The 24,813-nt window shown below is 41.4% G+C and overlaps 1 protein-coding gene across 3 annotated transcripts in view; it reads right to left on the bottom strand.

Moving 5' to 3' along the window:
• Positions 1-12,056: 12,056 nt before the first annotated feature.
• The window catches only part of ATP8B4 (ATPase phospholipid transporting 8B4 (putative)), a 498,700-nt gene continuing 485,943 nt past the window's right edge, over positions 12,057-24,813 (bottom strand). For all 3 annotated transcript variants that reach the window (XM_063926015.1, XM_063926016.1, XM_063926013.1), the window contains 4 exons: positions 24,165-24,410; positions 17,688-17,826; positions 16,453-16,583; positions 12,057-15,769 (listed from right to left, as the gene is read on the bottom strand). In XM_063926015.1, the coding sequence (XP_063782085.1) occupies positions 15,488-15,769; positions 16,453-16,583; positions 17,688-17,826; positions 24,165-24,410 (798 nt within the window). In that variant the 3' untranslated portion in view covers positions 12,057-15,487. The remainder of the gene's footprint in view (positions 15,770-16,452; positions 16,584-17,687; positions 17,827-24,164; positions 24,411-24,813) is intronic.

The following is a 24,813-nucleotide window of genomic DNA, read 5'->3' as shown; positions in this document are numbered from 1 at the left end:
CAGTCCATGCAGGATTGTGGAGAGAGCAAACAGCCCTTTTGAATGATTATGCTGTCCGTCGGCTGCTGCTGTGTTGTGCATCGAACTAGGAAGTGGTGGGAGGAGGGCTGCGTTATCTCATAGAGGTGATGAAGGACGGGGGGTGAGGGGGTATTCACTTCAATCGCCCCCCCTTAGTATGAGTGTACTATGGCATAAAAATGCATCCCGCGGGGTGGGGTGGGGCTTGGGGGAGGGCATCTGACTCTCTACCCATTCGTTCCAGCCCACCCCCTGCCACTGTCCAATGATTGAAAGGGGTGTGCCTTGATGTGAGCTAAAGGCACAGCCCCCGTCAATGAGGCAATTGTGCTGGTGCCGCTTTCCATTAGCTTTTCAATGGGTTTTTCCAGCCCGCAATTTGGCCCCGCCCCCTGCCCGCTTCAGACACTTTATTATTGTCACTGGGAGGCAGCGCTCTCGCTGCCTTCCATAGAGATTTAGCTGCATTCTCAGGTTAAAAATTATTAAAATAATACAAAGTAGAATCTGTGTTATTAGTATCTCCTTTGTATTATTTTAATCATTATAACAGGGGAGGCACTGCCTCCTCTGACTGCACGTCCCTGGTTCCATTATAGTCCAGGTAGAATAAACAATTGTAGATAAGGGCACTCACTCATATTAACAAGAATTGAAAAAAAACATATAAATATATTTTCTCCCAGGGATGGGTCCTCCAGAAAAATCACAAAAAGCGGTGGCTCAGCTTAAAAAATACAGCTTCATATAAAACACTTATAGCACCATCAGTGCCTCAATAATCAATCCAGTTAAAAAAGCTTTAAGAAGGTAAGAATAACTTATCAGTCCGTCGACCTCGGTCAATAAATGACTGTTCAAGACTCATGCATCACGTCACTGCCACCTTCCTTAGTGTAGAGCCATCTGACGACAGACCAACCAGAGTATCACCATATATACTGTACATACTACTAAATAAAACTAATACTTACAGCTGCGCTGACCCGCCATCCAGCCTCCCATGGCATGCGTTCCACCACACTGCGCATGTGCCACTCACAAACACACAACATCCTGAAACCTGTGCTAGCTCAGTCTATCCAGGAAATGCACTTGCGGTCCACGGAGCCCCGTACTTCTGGGTATTGCGTTCCACCACATGCCGCGTCACTTCCGGTGATGAGCTGAGCATACAGCTCACTCTATTGCAATACTGAGACCATTGCCATGGATACCGGGAAGCGCTTGTGACAGACTACCTCCCGCACAGCGCAATACAGTCAACCTAATAGCGCTATGGCCTGCACAGTAAAGGCAAAATCCATATTATACATATATACACTATTAGATAGATTAGAAATATAACTTCATAAAAAAAAAAAGTGAGATCTACAACAGTGCAGCACAAAACGGAACTTACACCTCCAGGGGAATATTAGAGACTATGATCAGCACAGCAATAGCATACAACCAAACAACAATTTTATAATCTATAGAAAAGACAAATATGTCTCTATTGATGTTATATTGTAACACATGTTCCATGTAAGCTAAACCCTGGTCATGTCTGCACCTATATGAAACCACAACATATGATTCATATCTGTGTACCCAATGCAAACCTGACATATGATGACACTTATACACAAAAACCCTATCTGTATCAGCTTAGGGCATTATAAAATCACAACAAGACACATACACAAACACACAGACAACAAACAATTAATGCAAGCACAGGCACAAGTCAGCAATGTGCCGTCCGTGTATCGCTCCATATTATAGAAAGCGCCGTAAATTGATGCTCTCATTCAAACCCCTCGGGGATTTAGTGAATAATTTATGAATCCAACGGGACTCAATTTGAAGCAACTTTCTTCCACGGTGACCTCCTCTAGTCAGCTTGGGAACGTGATCAATTATTATGCATTTTAGAAATGCAAGTTGGTGTTGATTCATGATTGCCTGTCTTATCGAAAGTCGATGGTTTGCCATCCTTTCTCTAAATGTAGGGGTGGTTTTACCCACATAATACCAAAATGTAGACCACGTAATCTGTTCTGCACGTGACATGATGCCTAATAGGAATCTTTTTTCCCGTGTGAGAATGAGCAAACATTCTTCCTATAAGCATACTGTTACATGTTGTGTAGCCCAAACAATGAAAGCAGCCCAATTTGTTGGTAGTGAGCCACGTCCTTTTAGTGTTCATATTAAAGTTCTTCATTGGCTGCATCAATAGCTGCTTTAAATTTGGTACACGTACAAAGGATAATAGTGGCTTCTTCCCAACTTGCTTAAATGCTTTCTGTGGCAATGATTGACCAATTCCTTTTTCGACCGAACGTGCAAAAACTGGTGCATTAACATCATACTGAGTGGTAATAACCATTCTATCAGAGACCTTCAATGTTGATCCAGTTTGTCCACCTGCAAAAATATGTCTCGCTTTCTTAAGTGCCTTATTCACTAAACCTGATCCATAACCCCTTTCCTCAAATCTGATTGCCATCTCAGTTAGTTGTATTTCTCTTAAATCACTTTGTGTATTGTTTCGCATTACGCAAAGAAACTGTGAGATCAGCAAACCATTCTTGAGGGATCTAGGGTGATGACTAGTGGAATATAAAAATGTATTTCTATCCGTGCTTTTACGGAACAATGTTGTTCCCAATCTGTTTTCCTTTTTGAATACACATACATCAAGGAATTATATTTGGTCGGTCTGCACATTGTATGTGGATCGGATGGGGTTATTTAACACATGCAGCTCCGTTACTGTCTGCTCAAAGCTGTCACTGGTGCCACCCCATAAGATGAAGATATCATCAATAAACCTGTAATAGTGCAGCATGCTGGGACCATATTTGGGGAAGATGTTAATATTTTTGTATTGCGTCATGAAAATATTGGCATATACCGGTGCCAAATTAGACCCCATCACAGTTCCAGCATTCTGCCCATAAAAGGAATCAGCATATTGGAAATGGCTCTGTGTAAGGATAATATGAATCATATCACACACAAAATCAACCAGGGGACCACAAAAATCAAATTCAGACAGTGCCTGTCTCACTGCTGAGATACCAAGGTCATGAGATATGTGTATAAAGATGAAACATCCATGGTGGCAAACAAAAACTCTGAAGGTAATACAACAATTTGATCGAGCTTATTTAAAAAAATAACCAGTGTCGTGTATATCTTTTTTTTTTTAAACAATTTTATTATAAGTTTTCAAAATAGTACAAATGACACTGAGAAGATGATGGAAATGAACAATTAGATATGGTATCATGAAACAAGTATAAACCTTGCACTATATCAAGATTCGGTTTATATATGAAATTGGAATTTCAAAATAGTACAAATGACACTGAGAAGATGATGGAAATGAAGAATTAGATATGGTATCATGAAACAAGTATAAACCTTGCACTATATCAAGATTCGGTTTATATATGAAATTGGAATAGTAGTGAAAGTCAGGCTTAGCCAGAGCTATACCATAACTCTATTCAAGACAGCATTAACAATACATTCCACCATAATAGCAGCCTTATAAAGGAAAAAATAGAAACAAAGATGAAATTAAAGAAAAGAAATAGAATAGAAAAAGAGAGAGAGGGGTATGTGGGGGGGGGGGGGGTAGGGAAGGAAGGGGTTTGTTAGTAAGCATGTTGTTTTTTATTCTAGCTATCAAATCATAAGAACATCAACATATGCATTACAAAGTGCCGCTGGGGTAACATGACACACAAGAATAACAATCGTCATCACACTATATTAAGTTCCTGAAAGGCATTTGATTGATTTGTAAGAGGGTCTTTTCGTCTAGAGTTGAGAGATAAGGATCCCATTTTTTGTGGAATTTATTTAGACCAGACTGAGTCTTCGCATTAATTAATTTCCTATCAAAATATATTGTAGCATGAAACTGTATTTCTGATATGCTCAGTGCTGAACTAGTGTTTCAAAATTACTTTTTTTTGCGATTGTAAACAGCATCGTTAACCTAGGAAAAAGCAGTTTAAGAATTGGTAAATCAGACCAATTGGTGAACTTTATATATTGTTCCAGAAACATTCTATTCTAGTACAACTCCAAAAGCAATGAAAGAATGTAGGTCTAGGACCTCTACATTTGGGACGCCTGTCACTTAGGGTCAGGTCAAGGTGGATGTTGGAGAAAGGAGGAAGATATGCTCTTTGAATTGTTTTAAAATGCACTTCTTGTAAATATGCCGAACCAAGAAACATGATAGTGGACTTATAACTTAGAAGCAAATCATCATATGATTTAATCATCGGGATTTGTATTTTTTCCACCTCTCCATAAGTTTAAGTGAGGAACTACAGGTAAATTGACTAAAAGATTATAAATCTGCTTAAACTTACAGGGGGAATGTTCCCAGAGCTTCAACACTTTAGGCAATGGGGTAAGAGCAGTTGAATAATAAGATGAATGTAAATGAAGAGATAATAAATAATGTCTTGCTTGAAGATACATGTAAAAATGTGAGTTGGACAAGGTATAGTGGTCACGAATAGTACCAAAATCCTGAATGTGTAAGAGCTCAGATTTATCGATATTAATTTTGCATTCAGCCTCTAAACCGAATTCTGAGACTAAATGCAAAATCTCTGGGATTGAGGTGTTCAGATTAGAAACAAAAAGCAGCATATCGTCTGCAAAGAGTGCTATTTTTAGTTCCGTGTCCCCTATTTTAATACCTGTAAACATTATGGATGCTCTTAAAACTAAAGGTAGAGGTTCCAGGGCGATGGCAAAGAGAAGGGGAGAAAGAGGACAACCCTGTCTTGTTCCTTTCTCAATTGTGTTAATTGGGTTAAGAAGGCCAATACAAGACACCTGGGATTTTGGTTCATGATAAAGAAGTTTGATGATTTGAATGAAAGAATCAGGAAAACCAAATTGTGTAAGAGTGGAATATAAATGGGACCATTCAATTAGATCAAAGGCCTTCTCGGCATCTAAAGAAACGATTGCGTTTCCACCTGAGGAGGCTGTGGAAGCGCAGGCAGAAATAACTCTCCTCACATTGACTGTGGAGTGTCTTCCTGAGATAAAGCCCATTTGATCTGGGTAGAAAACATTGGGGAGAATCCATTTCAATCGCTCTGCTATAATTTTGGTTAGAAGTTTATAGTCAAGGTTAAGTAACAAAATGGGGCAAAAAGAACTAGATTGGGATAAAGCTCTCCCTGGTTTAGGTAGGATTTTTATAATAGCGGCGTTAAATTGAGGCGGGGGCTGATATCAAAGTGTTGAATACTGTCCCAGTTTTGGGAGTAGTCATTTATAGAATTCCCCACTGTAGCCATCCGGACACGGCGCCTTCCCAGGTTTCAGTTATTTAACGGCTAAGGTAACTTCGGCAAGAGAAATTGGGTCTATTAATGAATTGGGCATCTCAACAGTAATTTGAGGAAAGGCAATGGAGTTCCATGGTTGCTTGGAGAAAATAGTCTGAGATTGAACTGAAAAAGAAGGAGATAAGTTAGTGGTATGAGTTTGGTCCAGATAGTGGTTGAGTAAAGAGTGTGAGTCTTAAATAACTTCATGGAGTACAAGGACTTATAGAAAAGTTGCATGTTTTGGGCAATTTGGGCATTCAGTGTCGTATGTGTGCTTGGGGAGTCTTTAGAGGGTGTACTATAGAAGGTTTGCGAGAGCCTTTGAGGATATTAGAAAGCAAACGACCAGGCTTGTTGCCAAATTTGTGAAACCTATAATGAACTGAGAAAAGATAACATTCTCCCATATCGGACATAAACTGGTCAAAGTGGGTTTTGGCTTAGATATAATTCTGTTTCATTACAGGGGTAGACTGGATCTTATATTGCTGAAAGGCTGCAGTCAGGACATCTTGGAGTTGCAGATAAAGTAAGGAATAACATTTATTTGAAGCTGCTGTAAAATAAATAATGTTACCTCGGAGCACTGATTTTGCTGCCATCCAAAAGAGTAGTGGGTCAGTAATTAGGTGTGTGTCATTGTTTTTGTAGTAATCATCCCATGCTGATTCTAAATGTTGTCGGAATTTGTCTGAATGAGTCAAATAAGAAGGATATTTCCATAATTTAGAAGAACCAGGTTCATCTAGGATATGTAAAAAAGTTTTAACTAAAGCATGGTCAGATAAGGAGATCGTGTTTATTTGGGAATTGGTAACCAGAGGGAAAAGAAAATGCGAGACCAAAATGTAATCTATGCGGGAATGAGAGTCATGCGCCACTGACAAGCAAGTATAATCTATGTCGACAGGGTGTAATGCCCGCCAAGAATCAACTATTTGTAAATGCTTAATAAGAAAAGACATGTTGACCTTGGGGACTGAATGAGAGGACCTTGACACGTTAGATTTGTCTAAATTTAGAGAAGTGACAATATTGAAGAAGCGGACCAGAAGTGTGCAGGGCTAAAACTGCGATCAAATGCTGAAAATAAGATTTGGCGTATGTAGGGGGAGCATACACATTTGCAAAGGTAAACTTACTACAGTACCTGAGATATTGACAGAAACTATAACATACCTTCCGTTCCTGTCAGAGATTATATTTAAAACCTCTAAAGGTGAGGATCGTTTGGCCAAATTAACTACACCTCTAGCTTTGGAGCTGTACGAAGATAAAGCTATCACCAACCAACCCAACATATTTAGTTTCAAATTTTGCTGAGTGGCGAGATGCGTTTCCTGGAGAAATGCCACACTAACATTGTTATTGTTTAGGTACATCAAAATGTTATGTCTTTTTGCCGGGAAATTAAATCCACCGACGTTCCAAGAACCTATGTCAGGCATGTCTCAGAAAAATTTGGGAATAAAGCATTTGTACTGTACAAACATTTTTTTGCATTGAGTATCAACATACCATTTTGCAAGTACTTAGATTTAAAATTTTCCAGAGAAGACAAATAGACTGACAAGGGGGAGGGAAATACATGAGGGGGGTAAGAAGAGAAAAAAGTGAAAGAGGTGTAAGAAGCAAACTAGCGAATACCCACGATGCATGACTTCTGCAATAGCGCTTAGAATATAGATTAAAATTGTGATTGTAATCCGGTTAATAACATTGGGACCAACCTCATCCCTGAGATAACATAAACATAAATATAACCCCTAAACATAATATGACCCCTAAGCCCCATAGTAGCATTATATGATACCTTATTATGCAGATCAACTGCAGTGCAACTGAACTACCGTGAATATAACAAACATGTACAAAAAAAAGTGAATATACAGTAAATATGAAGATACATATCAAATAAAGAGAAGTGTCAAACAAAAAGCTTTCAAGAAAATATAATCAGCAATATCCAGCTAACTAACGTGACGGTTGGCAGCTGTCATACGGATTTAAAGAGTTTGGATATGAAGATGTAGTAGAACATTCAAGCAGTGTTATCAGATATATCCTCCGACCTCTCCCGTGAGGATTCACGAAGAAATGCCACAGCATCAGCAGAATTAGAAAAATCTTTGTGAGTGTTGCCATCATAAATGCACAGACGCGCAGGGTACAACAGCCCAAATTTTCGACCTTCAGCATTAAGTTGAGCACAAATAGGAGAAAATGATTTTTAGGCCCTGTAAAGTTCTGCAGAGTAGTACTGGAATATATGTAACTTGTGACCTTCCCAGGTCAACCCCTTCACTTTCCGTGACGCTGACCATATTTCAACTTTGTGTAAATAATTCAAGCAGCGGAACAAGGTGACACGAGGTCTTGGTCTAGAACTGTTGGTGTTGGGCCCACCCTGTGTACCCTCTCGATGATTAGGTCTTGGCAAACTATTTCAATGTCCAGCAATGAGGGTAATGTGTTGCGGATGAAGTGGGCCAACGCCGTCCATTTAACAGATTCAGAGAGCCCCACTAGCCTAATGTTATTCCGGCACAAACAATTTTCTAAATCGTCTATCTTGTTCCATAGCTGTGAGTTCTCTTTAGAGAGGCATTTAACATTATGCTGGAGATCAGAAATATCATGAACAGCAGCTCCTATTTGATGCTCAGTGCAGGTAACCCTGTGGGATAATGACTGTAATTGAGCTGTTATATCTGCTACAGCTTGTGTGAGCAGAGGAGTCATGGTGGCTGTGATGGCTGTCACAACATCCGTGTATGTGACAGGGGAGTCAGAATCCATTCCTACCTGCCACAATGTAGAAGGACCGTCAGCGGCTGTTTTCTTGTGTAGAGGTAGCGCTCCTTCAGCAGCGGCGTCCGGCGCCATATTGCCTGCAGCGCGCCTCTTCTCCTGCCATGCTGGCTGTGCTGTGGCTTGCGATGAGGGCGCCAGGTAACGCTCCATAAATCTGATGAGCGCGATCTACGGGAGTCAGTGCGGGGATCCGCGGGGTAGTGGAGGCAACGTAAGCCGTGCAACTATATGATCCCAGGGAGTAGAGGACGGAGCCCTGAGATGGGGCGTCCTCACTCCATCAAACCGGAACCTGCGTATATAACTCTTACTACAAACCACTAATGGTTGCAGGGAGAAATCCACATATTTGGCCAAGGGTTGCAAAACTGAATTTTCAGCTGACACTATCGGCTGGTCCGATGGCCTGTCCAAAGACTTGTGAATTTTTGGTATACTATACAAAATAGGACTAACCGGATGGTCAACTGTCAAAACTTTAATTAATTGGTCATTCAACCAGCCACTAGACAAGCCACGGGCCAATAACAGATCTACCATGGTTTTTATCTCATACATTGGATTATATGATTTTTTAGTAAAGGTGGGCTCAGCTGAGTTTTAATGTCATCATCATAATATTATTGATAATCCAACACTACCACTCCACCTCCCTTGTCTGCTGTGCAAATTACGATCTCTTTATTCCTTTGAAGTGACTTAATTGCCAATTTCTGTTTAGGATTTATATTTTGGTAATAATCTGCCTTTTTTGGTGGACTCTACAAAATCATCCTCAAGAAAGTTTTTATACTTGAGTTGGTGGACGGGGGATCAAAGTCACTAGATTTTTTCAAAACAAATTTGTTAAGTGCGACAGTAGATTCCTCAGTATCCTTAAAGAATTCCCTGAGTCATAACTTACGGCCCATTTTGTACTAAAAATCAAAATCCTCACGCTTGAAAGTAGGAACAAAAGAGAGTCCCAACAACGACACAAATTTCTCAGCAGGGGTTAATGAATGTTTAGATAAATTAAAAACATTTTTCACCATCATCTCCTTCTTCTTCCCCCTCTTCCCTTTGCCCCCCTCCTTCCCCCATGCGGCCCCTACTCCTATGTTGCCACCAATTCCTATGGGTTCTGGTTAGACCCCTAAAAAAGTCTGGCCACGGGGGGGTAGGAGCTCACTACTTTCTGCTTCTGAAGAATAGTAAGAAGAATCAACTGAGAATGGTACTCTATGTTTACTGATAGGATACCGCTGTCTAGGTGTCCTCATACCTGTCAACCATCTATTTACTGTATGGTTCTGATAATCATTTTGGACTGTCTCTAACTTGTTTTTTTGTTAAGTTATCAGGTCCTTTCTGTATCGATCAATTTGTGTGGTCAACTTGTCAAGCCAGTTCTCTGATTTATCCTCAACTAGTGTAGGCTGTAATTGTTTCCTAAAATCCTCCAGGTCAACTCTCGTGTGTTTTAGTTCATTACCCATTTCTTCCCTTCCACCACCAATAAAAATAAATCACACAATGCAAATAATTACTTAGAAACAGTATATTTATAGAAAATATTCTGTATATAAAGAACTTAAATAAATTATGGAACCTTATGTACATATGTAAACCTTATGTTACAAAAGAGCGCAAACTCTTTGGTATGATGTCATGAACACAGAGTTGTAAATTCTCTATCACACAAAACAAAAGCCAGATATTTTCTAGTAATTTAAACTACTCTATACAAGTATCTAAAATAATAACTATATATATATATATATATATATGTATGTATGTATATATGCAGCATTTTTGCTTTCCGTAAATACAAAATGGTTTACACCAAATATTTTGTGTTTGACTTCCAAATATTGAAATGGGAAAAAGACAAATCCCAGACAGTAGAACGTGGTGCAGAATACATTAAAGCATATATGTTTCCCAGCAGTAATATTTCCTAGCAACCGAACATAGCCCAACAAATTAATGATAAAGCATTAGTCATCTATGCATTAGACTGTTCAGAATGAACTCTTTGCTGATTGTATTGCAGATCCAGGTGTCTATGCATAGCTAGAGAAGACAGGATAATAATTGCGAGATGAAAATAAAAACACTCTCATACTTCTATGCAGATAAACCAAACATGACACATTATGCTTTCAGGAGAGTCTACTATAGTTTACACCTAATGACCAAGGGACATTGTTTTAGAAATACAGTATATTAATAGAATGAGGGATATTTATGAAGATCACAGGAAATGTGTAAAAAATATGGTGTTGTCATCCGTAATCAACAGATACTGGCTTTCAATTTCTAAACTGTACTAGAAAACTATTGTAAATACCTCCTTTTATACACAGCACCTGCAGAACAATGTACAGAAATGACTGAATATGATGCACCTAATGATCACACAGTATAATCATACCTCCCAGCTCTCTGGCTATACAGCTCTGTCCTCTCTTCCCGATAGGTACTGGTGTCCCAGTCAGACTGGTGTACATAGCATGCAGATTGTGTTGTAAGGGGAGGGGAACAAGACAGGCCAAGGGACAGTACGATGGAAGTAATGGTCATGCCCTGTCACAAGCTGTTATTCCCTCTCTTGTCTCTATTCCCCATTCGCTTATTATATAATAGATGTGTGTGTATTCAGCACAGATGAACATAACGCATTCTAGAAAGCATTGCAACAATAATGAACGAAATGCAGAACTAATGAACAAAATGCAGGAATAATGAATGAAATACAGGAATAACGAACACAATACAGGAATAATGAACTAAATGCAGCAATTATGGATTATACTGCAGCAATTATGAACAAATGCAGGCATAATGAACGAAATGCAGGAAGACTGAACGAAATTCAGAAATTATGAACGAAATGCAGGAATAATGAACACAATACAGGCATTATGAACAAAATGCAGGAATAATGAACACAATACAGGCATTATGAACGAAATGCAGGAATAATGAACACAATACAGGCACAATGAACGAAATGCAGGAATAATGAACACAATACAGTCGGATTGACATTGTCGGAAACTGGGCTAAAACTTGTTGGGTTTGGCCCCGCTTCCGACAATACACGCGGCTCGACAGCTGAAGCCGCCGATCCGCATGTATTCTGACAGCATTCCAACAAGTCCGATTTCCCGACTTGTCGGGAAAACTGAGCCCGGATTGAATAGGTCGGAACCCCTTCCAATCTATTCCAGTCGGAAACTGATGTCTTTCCGACAAAACGGCAGTTTCCGACTCTAATTAAATATACCCCATAATGGACAAAATGCAGGAATAATGAACAAAATGCAGAACTAATTAATGAAATGCCGCATTTATGAACAAAATGCAGGACTAATTAATGAAATGCCGCATTTATGAACAAAATGCTGGAATAACGCAAATAATACAGCCATTATTAACGAATGCAGGAATAATGAACAAAATACAGGAATAATGAAGAAAATGAAGAGTGTGAAAACTGTGAATTGAAGAACACAGTGTGAGAAACAAGATGAAACCATGTGGCTATAAACATTTCAAGGTTAGAGATGATGGGGGTAATTCAGAGTTGATCGCAGCAGCAAATTTGTTAGCAGTTGAGCAAAACCATGTGCACTGCAGGTTGGGCAGATATAACATTTGCAGAGAGAGTTAGATTGGGAGGGGGGGGGTTATTTTGTTTCTGTGCAGAGTAAATACTGGCTGCTTTATTTTTACACTGCAATTTAGATTTCAGTTGAACACACCCCACCCAAATCTAACTCTCTCTGCACATGTTATATCTGCTCCCCACCCGTGCAGTGCACATGGTTTTACCCAACTGCTAACAAATTTGCTGCTGTGATCAACTCTGAATTACCCCCCCCCCCCGATATTCTTTGTATAAAGAGCTTTGCAGCCATATAGCCAGCACAACTTCTCTGTTGCATGTTAAGAGCCAGACTCAGTTACTCACTGTGCATACCGCAGCCTTGTAGCTGCTGGGTTAAGTGCCAGAGGCTATTCAATTGCAGATCACGGTAAGCCACAGCCTGAATTTACGTAGGGCTTTCTGCACTTAACCCAGAATCTATGTGTTTACTCATGTTAGTCGCAATCTTACAGCGCAAGCAAATGGGCTTGTAATTGAATAGCACTGGACATTAAAGACACAAGACACCTCCAGGTATATTGATCAATAATAATGCTAGGAATTAAACAATACTTGCACTAAATAAAATCAAATATAAGACTGAAACTGTTAAAGTTGGACCCATAACAAATAGTTGAGCCAGCCATTTTGTTGGCTGAACCAATATTACACTATCATTTACTAAGAACTGATGAAATTGTGCCTTGTGCCTCTGTACTGATAGCAAGTAGTGAATGTATAGTCTCAGCACAGCCATTGCTGCCTCTACTGTGAGGAGAAAATCTGTAAAACCAAACTATTGTTATCCAACTTTGTTTATGCAGCCTGGCATCTGGCTCCAGAATCGTGAATAACACGGCCATCCTGAGTAACCTGTGGATCACACAGATGATCTGATGCTGCGTCTACGGATACAGCAGCGAATCACACCAATGCACAAAAAAGACACAGGTACTGTGCATTTAGCGGCCATCTCTGAATCTGGGCGTCAAGATCTGTCCATACATTTTACATTCCCTCCCCTGTGCAGTGCAACAAGGTTTTAACAAGGTGCAAAACTGCACCTTCTAGTTGGACCTACTCCTACTTTAGGTGCCGCTGTCTTCACTAAAACAAAACAGATAGAAATACCTGTTTGTTGCAGCTACAACATGCAATAGAAAATAATTGTGGATGGCTGCATGCGGTGGTTGAAGCAACTTTATATGATTTTTCAGAGGGAACAAAATGAGAGCAAACACCTCTAATAGTGCTGCACAGTGGGGTAACTGTTACTGATGGCTGCACATCTCTATGGTCCACCAGTAGCAGGGTAATCAAGTTAGGAAGAATGATGGACAAAGTGCATGTACACTTTTTCTGTAGTTGCCCACCGCCTACATGAACAGCTTAGGTGTGCTTGTATTGATAAGTCATATTGCCTACTCTACTGGAATGCCAAGCAGACGCCCAGGACATGGGGGGTCCTTATTGCACAGTTGGTCACCCTCCCAGATTCCGTTTCACTTTCTTCTAAAGTTGGTGGAGCCTTGACTGAGCAATACGATGCCAAAAGCAACATAATACCCCACCCTTTGCTGTGCATATCTCATTGCTGCGCGGGATGGGGCAAATTGCGTTATTCCTCATCGCACACTTGTCTCATGCACCTCTACTGTGGGATCTCCTAGTGGAAAGGTACAAAAAGCAGGCAGACAGAAGCAAAACAGATTGTCATTATTACATGGAGTTCTGGGTAGGCATAATACATACACTGTTTTAGTTGTTGTTGCTGCTACTGCAGTAGCATTGTAAAATATACTATATGTAAGAAAAAAATAACTTAATTACCCAGGTTCAGTCCATTTCAGTTATGTCAACTACTGATGGCGAGCTCAAATGTTGCTTGGTCAGACCATTGAGACAATCTAACCAATATTATAGCATCATAGCTATAAATTCCAGTATTGTTCTGGATTTGTGATATTTCAGTCACACTGAATGTATTCCATCAAGTCTAAAGAATCCCAAACCATGCTGAAAAACTTTTTTAGTGCTTTATAGTGAATTGTGATAATGCCTTCCTGTAGGGCTGGTGATACTGTCTGCAGCACAATATACTCCACTCTTGCACAAATGGATTTATCATTTCACTTTTAACACCAATGATGTGTGTTCCTAGACAGCCGCAAGCATTGTATGAATGGTTGTCCCCCTGAGTAATTATCTGTCTTCCTTGCAGGTAAGTCAGCAATATAATATTTCCATTCTAATAAAAAATAACATCTTTACAAAATTAAAGTGATCTTATCAGGCGATAACTGATTGAAAGGACCACTCTATATGGTTTTATTACTGCTTCCATTTTCTATATGGTTCTATTACTGCATCGATTTTAGATTGGGGGAGAAGTATGAAACCTCAGAGACAGCTAAAGTGGAGAAGTTGCCCATTGCAATCAATAAACTTTTAGCTATCATGTATGTAGCACCGGCTACAAGATGACGGCAACTTCTCCACTTTTTCTCTCACTAATGGCACCATACATCAGCAGTTAATTGCTGCAATTTACCGATCCTCCGACAACCGGGTTTGGTAATCGGGAATATTAAATGTTTTTAAAAATCCCAATCGGGCATTTTGAAGATGTTTAATTTCCCCAATTCCAATCATCGCTGGCCACTAAGACTCTTATTTAGAACAATATTTGGAACTGGGCCACTAATCACCTGATTGACAACACCTGTTCTCACATTCATAATGCTGGAAATGCAGCAATGTAACAGACATTCATCTTGTATTGGAAGGAATGTTGTAAGTCCCACATGGAACAAATCTTAACCGTATATTCTGTATTATTACACACACTAAACACTGGCTATGTCAAAGTTATATATTGCTCTCTAATGGGACATCTACTATACAAATCAACATGACAGGCAGTAAGTTAGGATAGAGAGGAGTAGAAAAAAAATACATAAATCTTCTGTTGTAGTTTTAACTCTCAAATCCCGAAATGAACGCCAGTGACAGCTGTAAATAGAGCGATCAATTTCCAGGCAGAGAAGTTATTCTCCGACGACCATGAATAGCAGCATTGTTGTGCACAGATGACTATTACCCTGCTTCAAGGGAATTAAATAGAAAATCATTTTGGAACTAAAAAAAAAACATACTTTGCATTGAATATGCTGTACATATGGAATAACAGTATAACATTGGATTTGACACTATAAATGGTCAAGCTAAAACTTTGTTTACTATTAATGAACATTTAAAGACCTAAAAACATTCCAGCACATTGTGCGGTATTGGTTAGAAGCAAATGCCTGTGACATTTATAAAGAGTTGCTGGTCAGAAAATGACTACAGTGCTGTGTTCTAGATCACAGTATGGACGTTCACAGCTGTTCAGTTACAGTGACTCTCCAGCAGTGTTTGGAACAGAATGGGGATTTGCCAAGGAACGTTTTCCAGAATGGCATTTCCATAGTCCAATGGCCAATGTTGCGTGCTAAGACAGCCCGTAATGTAGACCAGCATTAGGAGATGTAGGTTATCTCCCTTTGGTTTTTAAAAAGACACAATGAAAAAAACATATGGCAACTGAAGGAAAATAAACTAAAATTGAAAAAAAAAAACCCAAAAAACTCAATTGCCCCAACTATGGTTACGTATTTCATAATTTTGAAGTTTTGTCACTGCTGAAACTATTAAAATTTTCTGCTGTTTTCTTCCGTAGATTCTCTATCCAGCTTGTACTGCTCAGCATAGTTTTTGACACGCCTGATGATGCCTGTGGGTCATTGAAACGCATGTTTTTTCCAGATGTAATGAGTTCACCATATCCTTCTTGATGAGCAAAGGCATAACCAGATCTCCTCGAGCTAGTTCTGTGCACCCTACGCATGTGGTTTGCCAATGGTTTCCGTCTCTTCTTAGCCTGCTGCAAGTATCGTACCTGAAACCAACCAACAGAACAGGTTACATTTTGGCCACATCTACAAAAAGTTCACTGGAAGTAATGGGATTATCCACCTCAGGTGACTTTCACTATTTGGCTGGTATATATTTCTCTTACAACTTTTAAGAACTACTTAGCTCTCTATATCTGGCTTCATTCCCTGTTTCTGCCACGTATATAGGTCATCAAAGTTAAACATGTTTCTTGCTCTTCACTTGGCCACAAAGCTTCCTTTCAGACACAATTGTGTATCTCATGGCAAACATGGCAAGCTGCTCTTGGCTCATGATATTAATAGACAGTAGCCAGAGAGATGCAGCAAATAATTCTTAGTAAAAGTTGTATGAGGCCAATTAATTAGTCATCAGATGATGGAGAGCATGTCTGAAGCATAAAAGAACCTATAACTTCAGTAGTTTTAACACTAATGTTAATAAATGAATAATGAGATTTGGAGAAATATGGTACAATCCTTGAGATCCAATGAGCACTTTCATACCGTTATAGTTCCTTTCTAGGCATGCAGCACAACATACCTGCTCATACCTCTACTCACTATACATATATAAGAAATCCTGTCAGATAAATGCAAACTTTGCTCAGGTTTGTTAATAATCTGAAGAAAAGTCAACAGGGACCTAAGGGTGGGATATAGATAGAACACATCTCCCATTCAATACCTTATCACTTAGTGTTGGCGTTAGATCCACCTTCAGGAAACGGAAAGTCAGTACGGGCATGACACAAATCACAGTGGTCAGGAATATTACAAGCCAAACGCTTTTCTGGCTTAGAGAATTTCTGGCATTTCCTGTTCAATAAAAAAATAATAATGGATTTACATCATGGGTAAAGGCAGATGTGTATTTTATGTGCATAACATTAAGCTTAAGAGGAATATCATGGTCTGTACTGCTTTACATTCACACAATTAGCTAAATACCATGAATGGTAAGACGTAACTGTCCACATGACTGACTTGTATGTTTGTTAATGGACACTGTCTTTTGTAAGGGATCCACGTCTTGATCTAGCATTGACCAGGCCTGTGTATAAGGGTGCGAGGGATGAGGAGAGGGGACTGTACTGCAATCAAGAAAGATGGAAGAGGATATAATGATTGAAACACATTTTTAAAGAGAATGTGAAATGTAATCTGAATAGTGGTATGTGGCTATAAGAGTTAGTAGTAGTTACTAAACATATATAATATGTTAAGCATATTAAGAGATCCATGATTTAGAAGGTTTTAGACATTTATCATTATTGTTTAGAAGTAGAAATTTTCAGGGTTTAGAGGCCCCATAATATCTGCATGTCATTCGTTCTATACCAATTCGATTTTTTCACTGTGTCATTGTAAGTAACCAAGTAACTAGAGAGACCACGGGGTAAATTTACTAAGATGAGAGTTCTATTTAAGATGTGATGTTGCCCATAGCAACCAATCAGATTCTACTTCTCATTTATCTAGCACCTTCTAGAAAATAATATCTGGAATCTGATTGGTTGCTATGGGCAACATACCATCTTAAATAGAACTCCCATCTTAGTAAATTTACCCCCCACGGCTCCTGTACAATTTGCTATCCTCTTGCATCTTCTCACTGAGTAGTGGTACTAGTATCGGTGTGACATTCATCCTTCTAAAGCAAAACTACAAAATACCATTTAATCATTTCATCATCTGCAGGTGTCATTGCATTTAGTCAGAAAGTGCAACAAAGACACCTATAAGCTATTGAAGCAACTCCCTCCACTAATCTTACATTCGGTGTTACTCTGTAGCGAAACTAACACAATTAATGGAATTTAGGAAACAAGATATTTATGTATAGAACAGCTAACCGGCATCTTGTAAATGTTCATTTAAAAGTTACTGTATCTGCACTGTAAATCCAGCAACTCAACTTACCTACAAAAGGGAAATGACTGGGGAATATATTAAAAATCCCATCTCCGTGCATGGCAAATAAGATAGAAAAGTACACAGCCAGGCTGCCCCAGATGAAGAAATGGTTAATAGCTGTCCAGTAGCTGGTGTCCAGGCCAATCTGCAACACAACCACAGTACACCTCAGATGCCTTACTCTAAATAAGGAATACATACATCTTTCATAGGACTGATTCAAAATGGTTTGAAAGTATTTACCATATATCATGATAATATCACCACAAGATGACACTCTCTATGGATGGTGTGATACCTTACCCTGGCAAACCAACCCAATGTAAAAGGAAGGGAAGAAAGAGAAGACAGGGTTCTCAGAGAACAACTGCTGGGAAGAAGAGAGGGGTCACTACTGTACGTCAGGCCGCTCAATGTAGAAAAGCAATGGGGAAGACCAGTCAGATTCTAGGTGGTGATGGCACGCACGCATGGTAAAACAGTTGAGTACTATGTTCAGTTCTGGAAGTCATGGCCTATTGGCCCTGTGAGCTGCAGAAAGTTTTGGGATTCACAATTTATTCTCTAAAATAAAGCAGCAATAATTTAAAAGGTGAAATCAGCATTGTTTTGCCTTTTAAGTTGTTTTACATCTAGGGGCTAAGTCTCCAGAATCGCACAAGTTCCTGCAACTCAAATATATATGGCTGTATACTGTACCTCCAGAAAAGCAAGAAGATATTGTGCAAAGAAAGGACAATAAAATTTTTTTTTACACTTTCCACAAACCCAATGCTACCAGCAGAACAAAGGAAATTAATATGTATACACAGTAAGAGACGTTAGAGGAGGGATATAAGATGGGCTGTTAAGTATCTTATGGGTTTCATAGGAAGATACAGGACGGAAGATCATCTACAGAGGAAGGGGATTATTAAAATACAGGACATGTACTATGGAGAGTATGTTTAGAAGGTTTAGGGGAAATATGAAAACAAAACAAAATAACATTTCAGTGAATAGATGGAATAGCCCACCAGCAGAGGTGTAGGGGCTAAGATGGTCAGTTAATTCAAACATGATTGGAATAGACATAACACTATCCAACATATAAAAAAACTAAGGCTCAAAACAGGTCTGCGACTTTCAATAAATTTAAATGGGTCACCTGGATGGGATGTGTGGATCATCTGCTCTCAAATGTTTTTACGTTAATCAACAGGACATATACAACAACTTTTAAAAACATAAGAATGCAGATACATAGGGGGGAATTCAATTTTGCAAATGTGTTTGACCCCGACCAAGTAGCTGCTCGGCAAAGTTGCAATGCCGCGACCCCCCGGGCAGCCGCCCAGGATGAGCCCACCTTCCTAGTGGAATGGGCCTTCACCGACGTCGGTAACGGCAATCCAGCCGTAGTATGAGCGTGCTGAATCGTACCTCTGATCCAACGCGCTATAGTCTGCTTGGAAGCAGGACACCCAATCTTGTTGGGAGCATACAGGACAAACAAAGACTCTGTTTTCCGTATTCGAGCTGTTCTAGCGACATAAATCTTCAAAGCCCTAACCACATATAGAGACTTTGACTCAGTGAACGTGTTAGTAACTACTGGCACCACAATAGGTTGGTTTAAGAGGAAAGATGAAACCACCTTTGGAAGAAAATGTTGACGAGTTCTCAACTCTGCCCTATCTTCATGGAAGATCAGGTAAGGGCTCTTGTGAGACAAGGCCCCCAATTCAGACACCCGCCGTGCTGATGCCAATGCCAAAAGCATCACCACTTTCCAAGTGAGAAACTTCAACTCTATCTTAAACCAATCCGATTGAAGGAACTGCAACACCACATTAAGGTCCCATGGTGCCACTGGAGACACAAATGGAGGCTGGATGTGCAGAACCCCTTTCACGAAGGTCTGAACCTCTGGAAGAGAGGCCAATTGTTTTTGGAAGAACAATGACAAGGCCGAAATTTGGACCTTGATTGATCCCAATCGGAGGCCCGCCTCCACACCAGCCTGCAGAAAATGGAGAAAACATCCCAACTGAAACTCTTCCGTAGCAGCCTTCTTGGATTCACACCAAGACACATATTTCCTCCAAATACGGTGGTAATGTTTCAACGTTACTCCTTTCCTGGCCTGAATAAGGGTGGGGATGACTTCCTTGGGAATACCCTTTCGGGCTAGGATCCGGCGCTCAACAGCCATGCCATCAAACGTAGCCGCGGTAAGTCTTGATAAACTCACGGCCCCTGCTGCAGCAGGTCCTCGCGAAGAGGAAGAGGCCGAGGATCTTCTATGAGCAACTCCTGAAGATCTGGGTACCAAGCCCTCCTTGGCCAGTCTGGGGCAATGAAGATTGCTTGAACTCTTGTTCTTCTTATGATCCTGAGCACTTTTGGGATCAGCGAAAGTGGAGGGAAGACATACACCGACCGGAACACCCACTGGGCCACTAGCGCATTCACTGCTATTGCTTGAGGGTCTCTCGACCTGGAACAATATTTCTGAAGCTACTTGTTGAGACGAGATGCCATCATGTCTACTTGAGGAACTCCCCAAAGACTTGTCACCTCTGCGAAGACTTCTTGGTGGAGGCCCCACTCTCCTGGATGGAGATCGTGTCTGCTGAGGAAGTCTGCTTCCCAGTTGTCTACTCCCGGAATGAAAATTGCAGACAGAGCCTTTACATGTCTTTCTGCCCAGAGGAGGATCTTCGTCACCTCTGCCATTGCCGCTCTGCTTTTCGTTCCGCCCCGCCTGTTTATGTCCGACTGGATTTGTCCAACTGGATCTGCACGGGATGATCTTGAAGAAGATGTACCGCTTGTTGAAGGCCGTTGTAAATGGCTCTCAATTCCAGCACGTTTATGTGAAGGAAGGCTTCCTGACTTGTCCATTTTCCTTAGAAGCTTTCTCCCTGAGTGACAGCTCCCCAGCCGCGGTGACTTGCATCCGTGGTTACCAGGAGCCAGTCCTGAATCTCGAATCTGCGTCCCTCTAGCAGGCGAGAGCCATGTAACCACCACAGGAGTGAAATCCTGGCTTTCGATGACAGGATTATCTTTCGGTGCATGTGTAAGTGGGAACCCGACCACTTGTCCAACAGGTCCCACTGGACAACTCTGGCATGGAATCTGCCAAACTGTATGGCCTCGTAGGCCGCCACCATCTTTCCCAACAACCGAATGCACTGATGGATCGACACACTTGTTGGCTTCAATATCTGTTTTACCATTCTCTGGATTTCCAGAGCCTTTTCCACTGTACGGAAAAAATTCTCTGAACTTCTGTGTCCAGGATCATCCCGAGAAAAGACAATCTTGTCGTCGGTTCCAACTGTGACTTTGGATAATTTATGATCCAACCGTGTTGTTGGGGTATTGACAGGGAGAGTGTGATGTTTTGTAACAACTGCTCCCTGGATCTCGCCTGTATCAGGAGATCGTCTAGATAAGGAATTATATTGACTCTTTTTTGACGCAGGAGAACCATCATCTCCGCCATCACCTTGGTGAATACCCTCGGCGCCGTGGAGAGACCGAAAGGTAACGTCTGGAATTGGTAATGGCAATCCTGAACCGCGAATCTCAGATAAGCCTGGTGAGGAGGATAAATGGGAACATGCAGCTAAGCATCCTTTATGTCTACAGACACCATGTAGTCCTCCTCCTCCAGACTGGAAATCACTGCCCTCCGTGATTCCATTTTGAACTTGAATCGTTTCAAGTAGAGATTCAGATTTTTTAGGTTTAGGATCGGTCTGGCCGAGCCGTCCGGCTTTGGAACTACAAAAAGGCTTGAATAAACCCCTCCCCTTGTTGTGACAAAGGTACCAGGACTATGACCTGATCTTGACATAATTTTTGGATTGCCGCTGTTATTGCTTCCCTTTCTGGAAGAGAAGCTGGCAAGGTCGATTTGAAAAATCGGCATGGGGGAACGTCTTGAAATTCCAGCTTGTATCCCTGGGACACTATTTGCAACACCCAGGGATCCACGCCAGACAGAATCCAACCTTGGATGAACAGTTTGAGACGTGCCCCCACCCGAGCAGCCTCCCGCAAAGGGGCCCCAGCGTTATTCTGCAGATTTGGCAGAAGTAGGGGTAGACTTCTGCTCCTGGGAACCTGAAGCCGCTGTGGATTTCTTTCCCTTTCCCCTTCCCCTACATGCAAAGAAGGGGGAACCTCTCGCTTTTTTGTATTTATTGCGCTGAAAGGACTGCATGTGAGGGTGATATGTCTTTTTTGCCGATGCAGGCGCAGAGGGCAAAAATGTTGACTTACCTGCGGTAGCCGCCGAGACTAACGCATCCAGTCCATCGCCAAATAAGGCCTCACCTTTATATGGGAGATCCGAGCCGATACTGCCATGGTAGCGGCTTGTGAACTCAAGAGTCCAATATCTTTCATATGCGGCAGCGTCTTTGATATTCCCTAACTTAAGGAGTATCTCATCTTTATCAATCGTGTCAATTTCTGATGACACGCTTTCTGACCATTTCTCAATAGCGCGACTCACCCACACGCAAGCAATTGTGGGCCTGAGCAGCGTACCATTGGCAACATAAATGGATTTCAATGTAGTTTCCATCTTTCGGTCTGCCAGCTCTTTTAGTGAAGCCGTGCCAGGTGCAGGGAGAATTACCTTTTTTGTCAACCTGGACAGTGCACTGTCTAACACAGGGGGTGACTCCCATTTTTTCCTGTCCTCCATCGGGAAAGGATAAGCTATCTGAATTCTCTTGGGAATACGAAATTTCTTTTCGGGATTCACCCACATCCCTTCAAAGAGAGTATTAATCTCGTGGGAAGGAGGGAAAGTGATCTTGGATTTCTTTTCTTTATAGAAATAAGCCTTCTACTGAGGTACAGGAGTGGCTTCCGTGACTTCCAGCACTTCCCTTATAGCTACAATCATATATTGTATATTTTTTGCCAATTTATGATCTATTTCTCTGGAGTCACTATCGTCGACACAAGAATCAGTGTCCGTGTCGGTATCAGTATTAACAATATTTGCAAATGGTCTCTTATGTGACCCAGAGGGCTCGCCTGCGGATGGAACAGAGCCCTGAAAAATCACATCTTCCACAGATTTTCTCCAGCACTCAGCATGAGATTCAGACTTATCTAATCTCCTATTGATATGATGCATACTATCACATATCTCTTTCACCCATGCAGGCTCTTGGTGTGCCGGCAGCGCCACCACATTACACTTCTGTGTCCCTAAAATGGTTTCCTCCGGGGAGGAACTCCCTGCCTCTGACATGTCTTACACACGTGTACAACACACACACACAGACACCCTGGGACTTATATGGACAGACCCACAGTAAAATCTGTCAGAGGGACACAGTTTAGGAGCAGCCAGTTCACAACCCCAGCGCCAGTATCTAATGCCTGTGAACACAGAATGCCCACTGACATGCAGCGCTTTTTACAAAGTAAAAACACACTTGTAAAGCACCAAATTCGCTTGTGCCCCCCCTGTTTTGCACCCTGATACTTGAAGTCAGAAGTGAAGGAGGACCAGCGATGTCTCTGCAGCCTGAGGAGAGAGAAAATGGCGCTGAGCAGTGTGCTGGCTGCCTGAGGAAGAAGCTCCGCCCCCACAATGGCACATTTTTACCTCAGAGACTTTTTATAATACTTATACTGGCGGGGGTAGGGCTGTGCCTAGGCATCTTATGCCCCCTTTTTGCCAGTTTATAGAGGTGTTTTTGCTGCCCAGGGCGCCCCCCCCCCCTGCACCCTGCAGTGCCTGTGTGTGGGGGCAGCAATGGCGCGCTGCGCTCCCGCCAGCCGTGCTGTACCTCAGCCGTTTTACTTTACTTGATAGAAGATCTGTCTTCTTCTATTCACCTGTCTTCTGACTTCTGGCTCTGTGAGGGGGGTGACGGCGTGCTGTGGGAGTGAGCATCTAGACACAGCTAGCGTTCAGTACCCTTCAGGAGCTAATGGTGTCCTGTCAGCCAGAAGCAGAGCCATGAAACTCTTCAGGAAGTTGGTTCCTACTTCTGCCCCCTCAGTCCCACGAAGCAGGGAGTCTGTTGCCAGCAGTTCTCCCTGAAAATAAAAAACCTAACATAAGTCTTTTCAGAGAAGCTCAGTAGAGCTTCCCTGGAGTGCATCCAGTCTGTCTGGGCACATTTCTAAAACTGAAGTCTGGAGGAGGGGCATAGAGGGAGTAGCCAGTTCACACCCATTGAAAAGTCTTAAGAGTGCCCATGGCTCCTGCGGAACCGTCTATACCCCATGTTCATGAAGTGGACCCCAGCATCCTCTAGGACGTATAAGAAATATAATTATAATAATGTACCCCCAAGATCACTCTGGACCTACTGCATGCAAATAGTTATGACACTTCAGTGGGATTCTTCTGGTTCTGAAAAACGCAATTCAATGCAAAAAGAAAAAGTTTCCAGCAGGTACAGAAATGGCCCACTTACAATACAAACGAGGAGATCTAATAAAACTGCAGTATATTACCTGGACGCTGACGACTATCACGAGACTTGTAGCAACTGTGACAGCAAAGGACTGATAGTCTGCAATATGTTTTCCATCTTCAGCAGCTGTGTTAAAAAATGCACCGAAGGGGATGAAGAAGAGGGCAAAAGAGGTGTAAATCCCATGTAATATACATATAAAGAATCTGCGCTTGTTGAATAGTAGGTTCAGCTGGCCAGGCTCATACAGTTTGGTGTAGTCCATACAGTTTTGTTCATTCACATCCTACAAATAAATCACATATATTATATATTAGTAAGTTTTTCACATATATTTTGTACAGTATTGCAATTAGCAGATTCAGGGGTAAATGTATTACAACACTTCCTAATTCGCCTCTTTAACATCTTGGATGCCGAGGTGGGGGAGTGAAAACTCCCCCCTCCACCGAACCCTGTCAGCCTCCACAGTCTCCCCTTCCCGGCCAGCTCCTCTGGGCATGCGCGAGATCTCGCAAGTCTCTTGAAATCTCCTGTGCAGCCCGGAGCCGGCAGCTGCCCCAGCCAGGGACAGCGCTGTCCCTGCTATGGTGTATTAGCAACAACGCATGCAAATGTCGAAAACAATAGCTGCAGGTGTCGGAAAGGTCAATGCCACTGACAGTTTATTCACTGGCCTGCACATCGGC

The sequence above is a fragment of the Pseudophryne corroboree genome, chromosome 6 (genome assembly GCF_028390025.1).
Source record: "Pseudophryne corroboree isolate aPseCor3 chromosome 6, aPseCor3.hap2, whole genome shotgun sequence".
NCBI classification, from domain to species: Eukaryota; Metazoa; Chordata; class Amphibia; order Anura; family Myobatrachidae; genus Pseudophryne; species Pseudophryne corroboree.
This window is presented reverse-complemented; position numbering and strand designations above follow the sequence as displayed.